This window comes from Colletotrichum higginsianum, chromosome 4, assembly GCF_001672515.1.
Source record: "Colletotrichum higginsianum IMI 349063 chromosome 4, whole genome shotgun sequence".
Classification (NCBI taxonomy): Eukaryota; Fungi; Ascomycota; class Sordariomycetes; order Glomerellales; family Glomerellaceae; genus Colletotrichum; species Colletotrichum higginsianum.
This window is the reverse complement of record NC_030957.1, coordinates 1,492,609-1,510,627: the sequence shown is the minus strand read 5'-3', so window position 1 is coordinate 1,510,627 and position 18,019 is coordinate 1,492,609. Positions and strand designations below refer to the sequence as shown.

Here is an 18,019-nt window from a genome sequence, read left to right as displayed (position 1 = left end):
AAGAAAAGGTTATGGATGACGACAATGCTTCTATTTCCTGTACCGCGGTTCCTCCCCCCCTCCCCCCAGCCATCACATATTCGGACGAGTACTCTCTTAGGAGCCAAGATCATCTTTCTGTGCCTTGCCCCTTCGTGGTAGCAGCGGCGTAAGGCTGATCGGACCCTGGAACCGACTGGAGAAAAAGGGGAACCGGTCTGGCTTGTAAGGGGAACCGACTATTCAAGGTTTGATTGCATCTTCTCCTTCTCCGGGCCAAGTCAACAAACGCTCGTCGCGAGCCGCGCAGTCCCATTATGACTTCATCTTTATCCCCTTTCCTTTCCAACATCCCCTTTCGGACGGCTCTAATGAACTTTGATGCTGATGGCCATGTCGGCGTGTTCAATTCGAACATCACCCCGTCGGTCCTGGGCACGAACCCATGTTCTCCATTACTCGGTTGTTCTTAGTATCTATTGGTTGGGCATTGACACGTAAGGCGGACCAGATGCAGAATTGGTTTAATAACGCATCCCCCTATCCGGTTCTTCTCGAAGCTTGCCAGAAACTTCGCCGCATCATGAAGTCAATGGAATAAAATGAGACAGTGATTTCACTGCACCACGATCCTTGCCGAAATTGAGAAGCCTTGAGGAAGCTTATCGAAGCTCCGCTTTAACGCCCCATCCATACACGTGTGGTTTCTTACTTCTTTTCTTCTTCACTTCCTTTCTTTGGCACCCCTTCGGTCCGTAAGGTTGTCCGCAGTCCGTTGTTGACAAACGCAATGCTGCACCCCGCGCTGCGCTCGCCGTCGGGCTCACGTGTTTCTCTCTCGCTCCTCGGACTGTTTCCCCCCTCTCGGCAAAGAAATGACAGGTGCCGATGTCTTAGTCGCAGCCGCGTCGGACGCCTCATCCTGTAATGGGATAAGCGGCATGGTTGAGCGGCACTGCGTCTTGGTTCGTTACCCGTTCTCTGAAGCTTCCCCGGAGCGGGTGGACGGGACTGACCCTGTTCGGGTGTCGCAACCCTTGCATTCGGCCGAGTCACTGCTGCCACCTCCACGCACCCACGGCACATATGGTAAGATTGGTACGTATCCCTGGCATTCAACCTTCAACATCCGCTATCCAACGTGCCAGGCCCCAGGATTTTCTTCATCTTTTTGTCGCTGTCTTCGCCCTCGTCTTCATGGGCTTCTCGCATTATAGGATTGCCTCATCGGTAATTGCCCCATATACGAGTCACGACGACCAACCTAATCTGACGGACATGGGTCAGGAGCGCCAGAGTGGGCATCCTGTTTTACAACTAGACGCCCATTCGGACCGTTTTATCTTTGAACACGCCCCTCGTGTGGCCATGAGGCGCTATCTCCACCCTCCTGCGGCATTCCCTGTCCACCCAGCTACGCTCATCAGACTGCCCAAGATCTTGGGGGCGAAAGAGGAGGAGCCCCTCCCCTTGGATGAACGGTTCCAGGAACCAAACAGTTGCACGAAAGGGAACAACCGAGTGTGACAGATGCTACGATGTACATAGTAGTTCTCAGCTAGGCGTGTGGCCCGTTTGCAAGAGTTCGGATCCGAGACACCACACGCAGCCCCAGGGGTGCAGAGCGAGCTTTGGAGCCTGAAACCACCACTGTGCCAGTTCGACGGATAAAAATCCCCTTTGATCTTCAAGGAAAGTTCTGAAGCGAGAGAACGCTTAGTGGCTTCGCAGAGACGTTGAGCGACTTCTCTTCGGGCCTGATGATGGGGGATGGGTGGACTGGTTCTGCGCCGGTAAAAAGCGGCTGGGCTGCGTGCAGAGAACAGGTTCGACAGGACAGAACAGGACAAGGCGGAACTTGGCATGGGAGACGCGACGGGTTCCTCGGTAGGTGCCATTTTGAGGGCATGCGATATTATCGAGCCAAGTGGCCACCGCTAGTTTTTAGCATGTGAATGATGACACTACCGGTTTAACCACCCCATTTTTTGACCGGGCCCCCTGCCAACCATGTATTTGTGACTCTCCCCATTTCGGTTGGCAGTAAAAGGCGCTCCTGTTGGCATCCTATTTGCTGCGTTGACAGCCGCAGGCAGTCAGCCTTTCGAGGAGGAGGAGGAGGAGGAGGAGGAGGAGGAGGGTGGTGGTGGTGACGATGGAGGAAGGGCTGCCTCGTGGGTAAGTGCGATACGGAGGATGCGATACGGAGGAAAAGGGATTTCCCTGGCCGCCCAAAGTTTGAACATGAGGAACTGAACCTCTGCTCAATTTCTTATCAAGGGTTACTGGTCACCGCATGTACTTGCAGGCTTTAGGAGAGTGACATGCACTTTGCTGAGCTGTCATTGTCGGTGCCAGTTTCTGAATTTCGGGTGGTGACTAAGCCTTGGGGCCGAAGGAAAGCAACGAAGCGACTATCGTCAACAGAGCTGCGTCTTTGGCCCCGGCCATGCCTCAGGCTTACGAGCGGGCAAGGGCAGGTAAGGGCAGGTAGTTTGACGATGTCAAACATGGCCAGGAAGCTCTGCGTGGCGTAGGCTGCGGCCGAGGTTGACCAGACACCGATCTCCAACAAGCTCTCGAGTCGTCGGGTTGTCGACCAGTCCCCATGAAATGAATCCGTACCAGCTCCTCATCATCCCGTTCCTTCATGTCCACAATTGACAAGCTGCAGGAAATTCGGGTGATGGCCCGGCGAGCAGGTCTGTGAACCGCGCGTTGCGTAGGTTCCCCCATCCAGTAGCTTTGCGTCTCTTATTAACATCGGCGCCAGTTACATAGGCCTGTTTGTCGAGTGGACGGTCTGCGCCGCCACCAGCTGTTTCCAACTCTTCATACATCGGCGTCAGTTGCAGACGCCCCTCACATACATCGAAGAGTTTTTCTGCGTTGCAAATGTAATCGTCGCCAAACGTCGAACGCGAGCAATGGTTTCCCGGAGGAAGAAAGAACCGAAGGGCCTTGAGTTGACTAGCATGGCAATTGCCAGCCTTCTCCTGGAGGCCACGAAGTCCATCAAAAATTTTGGTGGTAGCCCAGAACGATTTCGCTGCAGAAGCCTCGCAATATCAGTCTCGGAAACCAAGAAGCCAAAGAGATAGACGTGGTATGTCGTCGCTGGTTGCGAGTGGGTGACGGGATGGAGTGTTTGATGTAGATTTTCCACGGTTGGAGGCGCGGGCTCTTGAACACTTCTGCCCGATCTATGAAGCTTGAACATTGGCATGGTTCCCACATTACCAAGCTAGCCAACAAACATCAGACGGACAGCATGCGGAGTGGTGTAGAAATAGGCGGTGGCTGGTGAAACCCAGATGCAGAAAGTGCAATGAAAGGTGTTGTCAGTTGACTTAGCGCCGTTAGTGCGGGTAAGGCGGCGGACAGACGAGAACCAATGTCAAGGTCCAAAGGGCTCGGCTGGGTGGCAATGGCCGACTCTGGCAAGCTGGGCCGCACATAACATCAAACGTTGAGAGTCTAAGTTGCGCCGCGGGTGCATCGACATACAAGACGACTTGACGGCTGGCTGGTGGTTGTGCGTAAGGTAGCACATACCCGTGCAACCAGGAGACAAGCACAACTGGGTTTGGTATCTAATGAGATTGATCAATGTCCTTCAAATCCGTCGACCAGGGTACGGTTGGCGGAATCTGATATTACTGCGACCCTAAACAGACGTGGTACATGGGGTGGGTGACGATGCAGACCAGCGTTGCTGCGGTTTGAGGCACCCCAATAGGCGGTACCTTCTGAGAGCCGACGTCCTGACTCTAGCTTGCGAATGGAAAACGGAGTCCAGTTCCTCGGAGGAAAGAGGAGGTGGGAGATGGCGACTGGGCCTCGACTGCGATGGAAGGAACTGGCATGCTGGGCGTCCAAGGATTGCCGTCCAACATCAGACCCAGTCTGGGGCTTCCGGAATTGCATCCCAGCAGGCGTGGCGTGTGTGGTGAAGGTCCATTTCGCATCAAGCAGCACCCGCTGAAAGGCTGATCCTGGCAAGAGAGAGGAGAAGGCCCCGTAAGACCTGGAGCGGTTGGAAGCTGGGCTGAAGTGAAGCGGAAAGGGGCCAGCGTGGACGCCTGGGCTGGTCGGCAGGGAATCGAAACCAGGCGGGGTATCTAGGGGGCCACGACGAGTTCAGGATCGAGTGATGAGGTGCGTCAAGGGACACCGAGGTACTTTGGCTTTGGTGCTGTTGGTTCGTGAAGTGAGAGAGGGCAGCACTGCGAGTTTCTCTCGCTAGTTTGGCTCGTTGCCAGTACGAGTAGATGGATGTATCTCAGGCAAGGGGAGGTGCGTTATCACATCTGAGATGCAGATTTGCCGAGAAGAGAAGAGTACGTACCGACATGGTAGTTCTCACTTTTGTGTGATGTGTTGTCATCCGCGTAGGTAATGTATTGGTAAAGGTATATCTGTACGTCGGTAAGTACAGACGAATATCGGTAGGGACGGGGAAAGAAAGTACCGCGTAGTTGGGCGATGGCAGAGAGCTTGCAGACCAAGGCGCAAAGCGATGAGCATGGCTGCAGGAGTGTCTGCCGCCTGGGTGAGGTTTGCGCGATGTAGTTAGCCAATGTGTAGTACCTGCAGCACATCAAAAAATAATGAGATGCACGCAGAGAGAAAGAGTCAGAGTTCCTGGGTAGCGTAGGTACCTACCTAGTGTAGATACTTGGCTACCCAGACCGCTGCCGCCGCGCCAGATGACCAGCAAGAAGATTGGCATGTCGAGGTTCCCGGTCTAGCGTCTGGGTCCTCGAGTCCCTCAGCTTGTTAGTGCCAGTGCTTAGTCCCTGCCATTTCTGTTGTGAATGAGCACTAGTCGGTGGAGGAAAAGAAAAAGATACGGGCCGGGGCAGGTTACGAGCCAGCCTGTAATGATAAGGTAAGCGGGGAGTGGAGCCCATAGAGCCCACGTTTGTGCCTGCGCCTGCAGCTAAGCCATGGAGATCAAGTCTCTGCTTTCCCTCACCTCGCTCTCAGGTACGTAGGTTTAGGTAGTGTTTCCGTACCTAGACGCACTAGATGCACCACACTGCCAAGCAGAAGCTAGCCCAGCCGCGACTCCAACCACGAATTTGCGACTGACGACTGCGACTGCTGCGGTACCTTACCGCGGTGCGGCAGATGCCGTGTCTCCGTACCAATGGATTCCACCCTTTTCCCATCTACCCATGTCGTTGTTGCGCATCCCACCCGGCACCCATGAGAGCCCATGGCACGGCACAGCACCGAGGATTTTACTCTGGACGCGGCACTGCTTCGTTGCCTACCTGGGTAGGCAACCAAACCTACACCAGCTACGCAGGGACACCAATGACGCCTCAGAGAGATAAGTAGACGTCAACATCGACCGGCGCTGTCCAAGCCTCCAGGCTAGAAGCTCCCAGGGAATATTCGGCCATCTGACTATGTGCCACAAACGTCTCATGTCTTGCCACTGCCAGCCCTTCGCGCCTCTCTAGTGTTTTAGTCCCGTTTGGCACCACGGCAGGCGGGACAACGTCCGCCAAACCCCCCCCCCGAAGGGCAAAGAGACATGAGACGGTTGGGAACCGAGCATTGGAAATGGTGCAATAGCCTCTGGACCCGGCGGTTGTGGCAGGTCGCCCTTCTTTCTTTGATCTCGCATTCCTGTTCTTGGTCGACGCAGAGCCCGTCTGGCGGAGAACGATGCACGCCCAATCCTGGCGCCAGGGCCGGCCTGGGCAGTCCGAGACGTCCGTCTGCAAACAACTCAGATTTCCTAGCACTGTTTTGTGTGGTAGATATCCGTGGCTACCTAGGTAGGTATCGGAATACGTCTCGCTCGCAGGACTAGGGCGGTCTGGGGCCGACATGGCAGACTCGACTCCCGAGCAGAGCTTCTGCTTGAGGACCCTCGCAGCCCTCCACCTTCCACCTCCCCCGGGGATGGTGGACACTGGTCGTCGACTCCTTCTCGAAGGACACTGGATGTCAAACCTCCGACCCCACCGAGACAAGATAGGACGGGGCCAGGCTTCAGGTATCGCCTCAGTATCCGTCCTGCCATCCTGCCCTCAATCTCTCGAGGGTCCCCAGCCGCCCACCCATGACTCTCAGGAACAGGAGGTTCCCCACGGCCGCAATAACCATGACCAAAGCAGGCCCGCGACGAGTGAGAGTGACCGGCGAAGTGGATAGAGGAAAGTGGGTGGACTTGCCCTACTGAGCAGGGCACGAGTGCGGCTAAGGTAACGGCTCCACGCTCCGGACGGGCACGAGGGTGCGCGTACCTTGCCTGCCAATGCCAATCCGCCCGCTCGGTTTGCTCTCCCAATACCTTTTACACTATCTGTACTTCGTACATACACAAGATCAGAAGCTCCTTGCAAGGTATTTGTTACAGACCATGGCCGGGCCCGTCTCCTCATAGATGCGGATCATCCGTTCACTCTCTTCGCGGGTGCTCACTATGCCATGCTGATGCGGCAGGCAGGACATAGACCCAACGGAGACATTCGCAGTGTGTCGAGGCACCCGGCAAACGGGTAATGTCGCTATGGATACGTGCAGCCAACTTTGAAGTGGGAGGAGGGCGAGTAATCCCCGCCAGAGCATCCGCAATGGGAAATAGGACGCATCCATGAATCCATGACACGCCCATCGAGAGAGCTCATACGCAGGCATGCACACGCCTCAGGCAACTTGCCCTATTTAGTCGCACCTCGGCATCTTGCGTAATGCCTGGTTAGGTATCCGTATGGATCCGTAGTGCGGTTGGAATTCGATATCAATATCGAACAAGCATGGCCACTTATTATGATGACATGGGGATGCATGGGCGAATGTCCCCCTCTTCTCGTTCATTCTTCAATTCCCCCAAACGCCAAACAACCTTTTCTTCTTCTTCCCCATGCACCTCGTCGTCTGGCGCGCACTTGTCCGTTTTGCGACCGGGCCATCTTGTTGGAGTTTCTTGTGGTCATACTAGGAAAGTAGGTACCGACAGCCATCAACTTCAGCTGATGCGGGTACATGGCCTGTGTTTGGACCATGTCCTCTGGATGCGCTCCCAGTAACACACATCAAATATTCGAACGGTGTGGATCCGACGCTGTATCCGTGACACTGCCCTGCCGCCACCTGTGGCACACAGCAGGAAGACGAGGCGAAGACACGCTCATTACTTCAACGAATATTTGTGCTCTATACAGTGCATTCCATTCTGCCTTGTACATAATATCTACCCGTCGGTCTCATATCTTTCTTCACCGTTTGCCGGCCCTAATTGTTAGTGAGGTGGGCGGGGACCAACAGGGCGCTCGAAATCCTTTTCGCATTCCTGACACTCGAAAGGGAGGCGAGGAGGGCTTCCACGGCGCGCACTGGTCGCACGCATATCCGTCACCCCCAGTTGTTTTTCATGCTTTTGGCCTTCCTTGAACCCCGGATACCTTTTACTTCCGACAACACCGAGATCTCAAGGTTATGTACCTTGAATAGCTCTCGCTTGTCTTTTCCCTCACTTTCTTTTTTGGGTGTGTTTGGTGTGTGTGTGTGTGAAAGAGAGAGAGATAGAGAGAGAGAAACGGAGAAAGAGAGTGTGGCGTGGGCACGTCCACCACCCCGCCAACGCCAGCGTGCAGCAAGCAGCATTCTGACTCGGCGTTTTGCCAATATGGGTGTTCCTAGCCAAGGCAAAGACAATAGGTGGGCCTGTAATCGCCAACCCCGATGCCGCCGCTCTGATGTTGGTTCCATCTCTCCATCTTCAAACTGCCAGTGCTGCCTTTCTCTTATCATCAAACAAACACCTGGGTATTCATTCGTTGCCCTCTGGACAGAGGACCTCTCTATAAATACCCGTCCCTAATGTCAAGGCTTCTGTCTTACCCATCTTGAAGCATCATCTATCATTGACCATCATCTCTTGTCGTTGCAGCCGTGATTAAGGTAGGTAGCTACTGTGGTGGGGTTGTGTGCTGACGTGCCCGCGCAAACTGGCCTCGGTTTGACAGGTAAATCTCCTATCAACAGTGACGCGACGACATCAAGGAACGCATGGCACTCGACAAGAAGGAGCGTGGTTCGGGACTGAACTGACCGTTTGATTTTATAGATGCTTCGTTTGTCTGTGCTATCCCTTGAACCTTGCCTTGCCCTTTCTGCCCAAGAAAAGAAACAGGAGACATCCCATCCATCCCTTCTTTGCCTGTTTCCCCTTCCGTCCGTGTGTCACCTGGTCTCCTCTTTCGCCTCTCTCTCCTTCGGACTCCCCTTCCATTCGTTGTCATCGTTTTGAAGGTAGTGTACTTGGGTACAGTCGACGAACTGGGTACCGTGGGGGGCGTCGAAGTGGTTCGTACAGAATCGGCACCATCTACGGTGCACCCTTTCTCTGCATACCTACGTACCTAGAGAAATCAATTCCTTCTCTTTGTCTGCGCCATCGCCCCTCCTCTCGGGCCGGATCCAATTTCACGGTCAGTGTCAGGAACCTGTCAAGATACATGCCCCGGTAAACGAGAATAGACAGGACGGTAGGTCGTCGTCGTCGTCGTCGTCGTCGTCAGTCGGATGAGACTTGGGAGTCGAGAGCTCGAACCACCCCCCCTGGCCAATCCTTCATCTCTCTGCCCAGATTCGGCCTGCAAAAAGGCCTTTTAGCTTCTCGACTTGCGACGCCGCCCTGCCCGCTGGCCCTGGCTGGCGCTGGCTGGCTCTGGCGCTGGCTTTGGCTCTGTTCTGCCCTGCCTAGGTCCCTGAATTACAGATTGTGTAAACTGCACTGCGCCCAACACTGAGCTGTATGGAAGTACTTCAGGGCCAATATGAGGTAGTGAGTGCGAGGTAAACAGGAAGCATGTCTTCGGGCACAGAGGCGGAGGGACATCACTCGTATGCTGCGTCAAAGGGGCGAGACATGGTAAAAGGGGCAAGGACGATAGACTGAAGACTCGACGCTGCTGTGTTTCGTTGCCATCCCTAAATTGGACACGATCATGCAATGCGCAGTTTGTTCTGATGGTTCCCCCCTCCTCTAAGTCCCCTCTGCAGAACCCTGGCCTGACCTGTGCTGATGCTGCTGCTTTTGTTAAGGTAGGTATGTATGGTGGACCACCTGGTACCGTTCCTGGGGTTGCTCCTGCTGCTGCATGTCTGCGTTGCCGCTCACGCCGTCGCCGCATTGCGCGACCTCCCACCCCCCCGCCCACACCCATATCCACACACGTATTCACACCTACTACCCCTCGTCACACATTCCCGCGCGCTCTCTCTCTCTCTCTCTCTCTCTCTCTCTCTCTCTTGCTCTCACTCACCCACCCACTCACTTTGTCCCTCTCTGGTGCCCTCATTCATTCTCCACTCCAAGATCCCGTCTTGTCTCCAACACCCTACCACAACGCTACTCTACAGCCACACTGCAACTACTTCACACAACCCTGTCTTCATCCTGCGACCCCGGACACCACACCACACCACGCACTTGCTCTCTCGCACTATCACTCCTCTTTCTACCTGTACTCCTCTTCTCCGCCTCTACTTCACAGCACTGTTCTAGCCTACCCTGCTCTGCCCACCCCAGGCTGTCCTGGGTCTTCGTTCCTCCTTGTCGCACCCATCTTTGAACATCGGTCTCCTCTAGGCCCCAGCAGCGCAGTGATATGACCCTGTCTGTCCCTATGTACCCAGCCCAGATCTTGTTCCTTACCCAGGTAGTCTCTTCGTCCAGGTCTACCCACGTCAACCCTTCACGCCTCACGCCGGGACCTGTCGTCCATTCATAATAAGGCTTGACCTTCTCCCGCATACCCCCCTCACCCTCACCCACCAATCCGGACAATTACTAGCCCAGGTCGCGCTCCCAGAGAGAAATTCGAGACACAGCTTTCCTGGTGCTTTCTTTTCCTTCCACTTCCTCCCCTCTGCAACTCTTTCCTCGACAATACGCAGTCGTCTAGTTGCCGACGATTTCGGAATTGAAAGCCTCACCGTGAGTGAGAGTGAGAAAGCGAGAGAGCCGCCGAGTGCGCGGCCAGGTCGGGACGGTCGGTGCCAGCTACGCATACCCAATATTCAAGCAACAAGCTTGAATGCAACCGCTCCTTTGTCTCCGCTCTTCGCTCGAAGGCTACTTCTTCAACCTCACCGCTTCCAACAGCTCGAACCACCACGATCCAACTCGACATGTCCAACGATCCGTCCGTGAGGCGCATCTTGCCTCAGAGCTCCCAGATGGGCAGCTTCTCCTTTGCGCCTCAGCAGTACCCTCAGAGGGAAACCCAGAAGAGTGCGCCATCCACCGCCTCCCGCCTTGGCTTGTCCATACAACGCAGTAGTGTCTAACCAACTCGTGTATAGACTATGTTTTCGTGGATGAACACAATCGCCATAAACGGCTGAAGGGTATGCTCACGTACCCCACGCTGTTGAGCCACGCGCAACTGAACACGAACTAATGAATTCCAGTGATGAGAGCTTGTGAGGGATGCAGAAGGAGGAAAATCAAATGTGATGCGGCCACCACCAACACCTGGCCTTGCTCGGCGTGCATCAGACTCAAACTCCATTGCGTCCGCCCCAATGGCCAGTACGATGGCACCGACACCTACGAGCCTGCCGGGGACGAGTTCGCCGCCGGTTCCTCTCAGATGCAGTCCGCGTTTCGCCAGCAACCTCCCATGCAGCAACAGTCCATGATGGCCGGTGGTCAAAAGCCCAACCCGTCCATGTATGCTGCTCAGGGCGCGTATTCGGATCCCAACGTCTTCCCCCCCGTCCACTACTCCGAACAACAGGCGCACCAGCATAATATGCACTACACCACGGTGTCTCCCTCGATGTCGATGATGGAACAGTCTTATGCCGGCCAAAACGTATTCCCTACTCCTCCTCTCCAGCAGAGCGCGCGTCCAGATTCTCCTCCCGACACCTACTCCCAAGACGGGTCCTACCAGCAATCTGATTTGGCCGACCTTCTCGGTTCATTGAAGGTCAACGAGGCAGGCACAGGTATTTCATTATTTCCTTGCCGCCCATCGGTTCACGGTGACTAACTGGGCTGTTTAGCACCATACCTGAGGAATAAAGCCTCTTTCCTTCATGACGAGGAACCAGCCGTGGAAGATGCCGAGGACTTCAAGACCGCCCTTCCGGCCATCATTTCCGGTCCCGGTCTCAAAATCCGCATCCCCCCGGAACTGATGCCCGATGATGAAACTGTCATGCATTATTTCGACTTGTTCTTCAGCCATGTCCATCCCTACATACCTGTTCTAAGCAAGAGCATGTTCTACCACCAATGGAATACCAACCGGGAATCTGTGTCTCCTCTCATTCTCGAAGCTCTTTTCGCCATGGGAGGGAGACTTGCCGATGATCCTGCTCAAGGACAGCAATGGCTAGCCTTGGCAACGAGTAAAGACCCATCATCTCCCCCTTTCCCATACTGTTGCTAACCTATCACAGAGCACGCCGACTCTTTCATGGACGTTCCGAGACTCAGCACCCTCCAGGCCTTGTTACTCATCCTGAAAGCTAGGGAAGCAGCACCGAAGCGCGGCTATTACTACCGCTCGTGGATGACAATCGTTCAGTGCGTCCAAATGGGCAAGGATCTCGGCTTGGACGAGCACTACTCGGATCACCAGGCAGGACGGCCGTGTGGCTCCTCCTCGCTGGAATGTCAGATGAAGAGTAGGATTTGGCAGACCATATTTGTTTGCGAAACCATGATTGGGTCTCCTCAAGGTTGGTATCCTAAAAAAACAAAACCAAGAAACCCTTGGCCTTAGTTTGCAGGCTTGCTAAACGTCATAGGTCGAACCGATCTTGCGGTTGAGCTGGACTCCATCGACTTCAGTGTTCCGCGTCCCATCCCGGGAGGCGATGACTCCGAATATCACACTACTCGGAACTTCACCTACTTTGCAAGAATCGTTCGTAACGTCAGCCGCATGAACACAGCCTACGGCCGCCTGAAGAAGAAGAAGACGAAGGACTGGGGCGTTGATCCCGAATTTGTGCAGCTCAACCCGGCCCTCAATTCTTGGTTGAACGACCTTCCCGCGGATCTCTCGGTCACTTTCCCCCCGGATGGTTCCCCGCCATGGCTTTCGTCGCCATACATCGGAAACCTGCACTCCTACTACTACCTGACGTTGATTCTCCTTCATCGACCCCAGCTCAATTTCCTCGATCCCAATGGCCAGGATGGTCAGTGGAAACAGCACATGATGATTTGCTACTCCGCAGCCAAGGCTCTGTGTCGGTTGCAGGAAGCGGTTCTGAATTCCTTTGGATTTCCCGGTCTGCAGTGCATGCTCCGTGGGTTCAGTTTCACCGTATACTGCGGACTTTGTTGCATTGTTCTGCACCTGGTGGGTTGCCATTCTTCATCTTGTATCCGTGGAAATTTTTTTAACTTGGTGGCGTGGCAGGTGGCGGTTGTCTCTCCAGATCCCGATTTGAACACTGATGCCCGCGAGTTCTTCACGCGGCACATGCGAGTTCTCGAGAAGGTCATGTCGATTTGGCCGATGGCGGATCTTCAGAAGCAAGTCGATGCGGTACGCGAAGCGTTTTCTGCTGATGTCAGGAAACCCTTTGTGCTTAAGCCAAGCTTCCCCTACGGCAGTCCCCAATCCTCCAACCATTCCAGCCCTCCCCGGGGCTACAGGCCCGGCATGGCTCGCGCTGCGTCTTTGGACCAACAGCTGGATACCCAGAACCTTCAGCACTCCCAAGTCAGTTACACCAGCCATCCCATTACACCTCCTATTTCTGCCGGGCCTGTGGATACCAAGAGTGACTCGCCTGCTATACAGTCACTCGTCATGATGGCCCACCAAGGTTCCCAAGCGCCGGGGATGCAACAGTCAATGCCACTGTCAGACGCGCCGGCCTGGAACCCCGCACGCATCTTTGAGTAAGTCAGCTGCCGCCTACGTTGGCGGAATGATGGGCTAACGGAGTTTTCAAGGCAATGGAACACGTCTTTCGGTACGCCTCAGGTCCAACCACAGCCTTCGACGCTGCCTCCCCAGTCCAATTCGCTTAGTGTTTCTCCGTCTTCAGGTGCACCCGAAGCCCCGTCTCTACAAGACATTCAGGCTGTCAACGCCACTCTACCAGTGGTCTCTCAGCAAATGGCGCAACAGTACTCAGCCGCTCCAGTGCAAACGTTTGTTTCGCCAGCAATGTGGCAGGAGTCCGTGGCCAGTGTCTACGAAGGCGGTCTCAAGCGGGGCTGGGACTACGATGGCAGTGGCCCTGTGATGAAGCGGCGATGAGCCGTTTACAAATTGATATTTGCAAAGCTACCTAACATAACACCGGTTACCTGGTGTCGCAACTTTGGCACAGCGATGACCATCCACTGGTTCACACAGCATATTTTTGCGGCTTGGCGGGTGGGTGTGCCTCTGCCGCGAAACAAGGGGCACATCGAAAAGGTCACCCATACCCAGGCAGCACCGAGCCACACGTACATACATTGGATTCTTGGCTCTCGCGGCTCTCACGGCTCCTACTCGCCCTATACACCTTTTTATTCTCGCGACGAATACATGTACACGATAACGATGAAAATGAGGAGGGGAGGAAAACGAATGAAGCTCCATGTCGGGCGCCGGCGTCACTCATGCCCTTCAGAAGCATTCTTCCGATTGAGGCCGGAGCTGTCAAGAGGCGTTCTGGGATGGGAAAAAGTCAGGCGAGGCGGGTGTCCCGGGCCTGTACCTGTACTCATGGACTGTATTTCTATATTTGGCATGTTTCGACGGAGACTACGCGGCATAGTCTGGCTCGGCGTAGGGACAGGACAGCGCGCACCTTGACATTTGAAACGAGGAGACTTGCTCACTTTTTGTTCACTCATGGAAGGTCCCCCAAAAAGTACCTGTACGAGAAGAAGGAGAGTGTGAAGAATTGGTGTTTCTACGAGTAGGCCGGCCAATCTGGACATGATACCACCTTCTGCACACATGCCGACTTAATGACGCAGTGACTTTCACAGAGAAGAGAGGGCGTATATATGTTGAGCCAGGCAATGGCTGCTGTATGTAGGTTTGAGCAAGGCAGCAGACGAGCCAGAAGGAGTTTGACTCGGAGAACCGAGGTAATTAGTCACGGCATAGGATGTTGAATACGTTCCCGGGTCCTTAGCCGCAGTTCCACGACCCAGGGAACTCTGCGTAAGCAGATGGTCTCAAATTCAGCGTGGACGTCCTGCACAGGCATTTTCGTTCCCCCCTTACCGCCTTGGGCGTCGCAAAGCAATTAAATTAGATTTGGCGGCGGCGAGGGAAACCGAGCCAGCTGATAGGGGCACGTACGAATACCTGGTGCTGATGATGGCGGTTGACCTGGTGGTAGGGATTTGTTTGAGCTGTTGGCATCCCGCCCAGGGGGGTAAGGGACGCCGCAGAGGCCAGATGGATACAGAATGCGGCGCGGAAGCCGGGAGTCGGATGTCGGGGTACTTTACTCGGGCAACTGCGAACGGAGGAGACTGGTAGATATGTGGAGTCGATCCGACTGAAGACCCTTGAGGATGTCTCAAATCCTTCAAGGCCGAAAATCGCAGCAGCGGGTATGATGTGCTGTAGTGTTGATACGGGTAGTCGAAGCTTCGTTTTCGGGTGGCCGTTGTGAGGCTTGTTTCGATGCCGCTTCGGTTTGCTGTGTCTCTCTGGGTGCCCCAAAGTCAGGGAGGAGGGGAGGGGTTTACTGCATCGAACAAAAGCGGGCATGAATTGATGTGCAGGTCGAGAACAGTCCATGTACATCGTACAATCAATCGGTGGGTGGCTTTGGGTCTGATCGGCGTTGAGCGATGATGGGCGTGAAAGCCGTGGCATGGGGATCTCTGCTTCGCGTTTCGTGGGCCAGGACCGGGCATGTACGGCGATGGCACGTTGTTGGAGACGTCCACGACGCGAGATTGGGCGACAATGAACAGGCTTGACAGCATCTGGCTAGGTTTGCCCGGCGTTCTCCCGCCCCGATGATCTTGAGGATCCGTACCCCTCTAGGTGGCTTTAGAGTTTGGGACTGCACACGCTTTTCCCGATGGCGCATGTGCTGCCAACGGACATTACATCTCGCCGCATCGCCAGACCGGGTCCTGGTATCGCTGATGGGGTAGAATGAATGCGCGGCATGTGGCGGATGAAGGTTGGAGAGGGGGGGGGGTAACGGGATGAGAAGAGGGGTCAGGGGGGGAAGTAAGTATTCTGGGATGCAGCAGGTATTGTTAGTATCCTCAATTGCCTTCATCTCGTCCCTGCTGACCACCAGCAGGCCGACGTTTCCTTCCCTCTCCTCTTTTCTCGTCCCGTCTTTTGTTTCTTTTCTGGAAACCGAACAGATGCACTGACCCAACGGGCTTCCCTGCTCTCGTTTTGTGTGTTCGGCGTGGCCGACTGTATGGGATTGATTGACGTGTGCGCATACATCGTACATGTCAGTATTCAGTAGGGCTGGTAGATTTGGTGAGTTTCGGACTTTGAGTCAACAACTGTGAAACGTGACACACCTAACCAAAAACCCTCCTCCGCTGCGCACGTGTGGTTCGCCCCCCCTCGTCAATTGCATGCATTTCTGGGTACCTATACTTATGCCTTTGACATAGACTCCGCGCAGTAGTATCCTGGGCTGTTTTTCCTGACAGGGTACTAGGTACTACATGCCTTTGGGGAGGGTGAAGGGTTACCAGTTTTATAAGCGAGGAAGGGTAGGCATGGAAGGCATTATCAAATTTGCCTCCTAACAGGCCTTGGCGCCGTAACCGAACGATGGGATGTCGGTGCATTTCGGGGTGTTAGTTCGGCGCGGGATCCGAGTACAGGACGCCGTTGCGGCGGCGGCGGGGTCGGTCGGCGTCGGTGGAAAGGAGGGTGCGCAGCGCAGAAATGCGTGACGTGTGGCGGTGGGAGCTGTGCTGAGGCACCAAGATCCCAAAGAATGAGTAAACAGGGAAGAAAAAAACGCCCTCCCCAGTCCAGTAGACGTAAAGCGTGTGGCGCGCAGTTTTCTGCAAGGGATTTGGCTGGCAGCTATTGTACGGACAGGGAAGAAGCTGGTTTGCGGATCGTGAAGTAAATGGTTTGTCAGCAAGCGGCGACGGCGGCGACGGCGGCGGTACGGGGACGATACGGGGCGACGACATGTCCTCGGCGACAGCATTTCAAAGAGACATGGACCAACCCGGCCGTCGCCTCCTGACGTTGAGGTACCGGCGAAGCATCCATAACACGGGGTTCGTTCCGTGCAGTCAATGGACCGTGGCTAAGTGTATGACTAGTGTGAATGTGCGTCTTATTGGGGGACAGACGGGGGTCCGTTAATGCATGTTGCTTTGAATGTTGAGTTGCTGTTACCGTAGGTTGCTCTCGAAACAATTCTACAGGGGGATGTTTGCCGCACGGCCGAGACCCATGGTTAATCAAAGAAACATTCGCAAGCCGCGCAGTCTTCCTTCATAGCACCCCCCCCCCCCCCCCCCCCCCCCCCCATTTCTTCTTCTCTGGATCGAGACCCTCCCAAGTATACTTTGTATACGAATCCCTACGCTCACCTTTTTTTCTGCTTGAATCGTACATAATACCACCCTTGCTGGCCGCGGCGGGGATCTTGGGTATCGCGACCAACCAACAACTTACTTGCGCTTACCCAACGACTCGCGGACAATGGTCCAGACCCAGCCATCCTTTACGCCGTAGCTGGCGCCCTTGCCGCTGCTCTTGCTGCCACCGCCGGAGGTCGCGATGTCTTCGCGGATGCCGAACTGACTCACGGGACGGTAGTGGTGCCACTTACGCTTCGCCGTGAGCGCGGAGACGTCGCGGACGTGCGTGACGAGGCCGAGACGCGCTGCGAGGCTCCCCCCCGCGGCTCCCGACGTGACGGGGCGGAGGTCGGCGGCCGTGACGAGGGTCGTTCGGGGCCGCGTGGCGAGGCCCATGGTGCCAATCTCGAGCTGGGCCGTCGGCGGGAGAGTGCGGACGTAGCGTTCGAGGAGGGCGCGGGACTGCCGTGCGTAGGGGGGCAGACGGAGATAGATGTAGGTAACGAAGGGGGCCGAGGTGTAGGCGACGAAGAGGAGGGGGATGATGCCGCAGGCGGCCACTGGTCAATTTTAGTCTGGGTCGGCAAGGCACGTCCACATAACTGGATACCAATCAGGGAGTAGAAGCGAGAGTGAGATGACTCAAGGTGTGGTGTGTGACAGGGCGAGGAAGATGATGAGGCCGGGCTCGAGATTGGGGGGCGCGAATGGGCTAAGAGGACACATGAGCAAATGGGGGGAACGGCTTACATCCTGTTGCCTGTACGAGGGTCTTGTCCTCGGCGCGGATGTAGCTGGGCGCGGCGACGAGGCAGAAAAAGGCGCACGAGAAGACACTCGTGATCTTCCAAAAAGCTAGGAAGGCTGTGCGGCCGGTGCCTGAGTGGTATATAAGCAGTCTCTCGGGCAGTTCTGTCCATCAAGTCAGCTGCTTGTCAAACGGCGGACGAGGGAACGCTCGGCCGGCCCCGTATCGCGGGGAAACCGGTATGCACGGTGAATAACGGGTGAGGAGATACGTACGAGGGTTTCCGGTCCGGGCAGAGCCCCCGGCGCCGGTCGGGTTTGATGTTGCGGTCCGGGGGGCGGGATTCGGGGCGGCGGAGGCGAAAGGCCGCCTCGGACTACATGGCTGACGGGGTTGAAGAGATTTTCGGAGTAGAGGACGGAGCGTGAATAGCCGTAGGGAGGGGATGGACTGTGTTGTCGGCGGCGCGGTGCGTATGATGAGGCGGATGAGGGACATTGTGATGCAGTCCCGGGGGTTCGGGGGAGAAGTGCGGGCGTGTGACGAAGGGCGGTGGTTGTGAGTGAGTGGATTAGGTTAGGGAGAGTTTGATGAGATGAGATGAGAAGCCGTGGTGGATGAAGGCCACTGCATGCACAGCACTGACCCTGCCTGTCCTGTCCTGATTTTTCTGGTCTCCGTTACGTGACGTGACTTGGTTCGCCGGCGTCCTACACAACTATTCCCTCATGTTTAAAAGCCGACGCTTTACA

The 18,019-nt window shown here is 55.4% G+C and overlaps 4 protein-coding genes across 4 annotated transcripts; 3 read left to right on the top strand and 1 right to left on the bottom strand.

The window, feature by feature from the left end:
• Positions 1 to 4,928: 4,928 nt before the first annotated feature.
• CH63R_05760 (uncharacterized protein) lies at positions 4,929 to 6,150 on the top strand (the record flags this gene model as incomplete). The annotated part of the gene is made up of 3 exons (XM_018300735.1): positions 4,929 to 4,968; positions 5,029 to 5,262; positions 5,807 to 6,150. 3 exons carry the CDS (start codon positions 4,929 to 4,931, stop codon positions 6,148 to 6,150), a joined length of 618 nt encoding a protein of 205 aa, XP_018158585.1.
• A 103-nt stretch (positions 6,151 to 6,253) lies between these two features.
• CH63R_05759 (uncharacterized protein) lies at positions 6,254 to 6,501 on the top strand (the record flags this gene model as incomplete). The annotated part of the gene is made up of 2 exons (XM_018300734.1): positions 6,254 to 6,310; positions 6,343 to 6,501. The coding sequence occupies 2 exons, from the start codon at positions 6,254 to 6,256 to the stop codon at positions 6,499 to 6,501; spliced, it is 216 nt and encodes a 71-aa protein (XP_018158584.1).
• Positions 6,502 to 10,137: 3,636 nt separating this feature from the next.
• CH63R_05758 (C6 finger domain-containing protein) lies at positions 10,138 to 13,241 on the top strand (the record flags this gene model as incomplete). Its single annotated transcript, XM_018300733.1, has 7 exons — positions 10,138 to 10,240; positions 10,312 to 10,356; positions 10,420 to 10,962; positions 11,020 to 11,367; positions 11,419 to 11,700; positions 11,752 to 12,877; positions 12,932 to 13,241. 7 exons carry the CDS (start codon positions 10,138 to 10,140, stop codon positions 13,239 to 13,241), a joined length of 2,757 nt encoding a protein of 918 aa, XP_018158583.1.
• Positions 13,242 to 16,609: 3,368 nt separating this feature from the next.
• On the bottom strand, positions 16,610 to 17,765 carry CH63R_05757 (uncharacterized protein; the record flags this gene model as incomplete). The annotated part of the gene is made up of 3 exons (XM_018300732.1): positions 16,610 to 17,079; positions 17,270 to 17,398; positions 17,543 to 17,765. 3 exons carry the CDS (start codon positions 17,763 to 17,765, stop codon positions 16,610 to 16,612), a joined length of 822 nt encoding a protein of 273 aa, XP_018158582.1.
• Between the last annotated feature and the right edge of the window lie 254 nt (positions 17,766 to 18,019).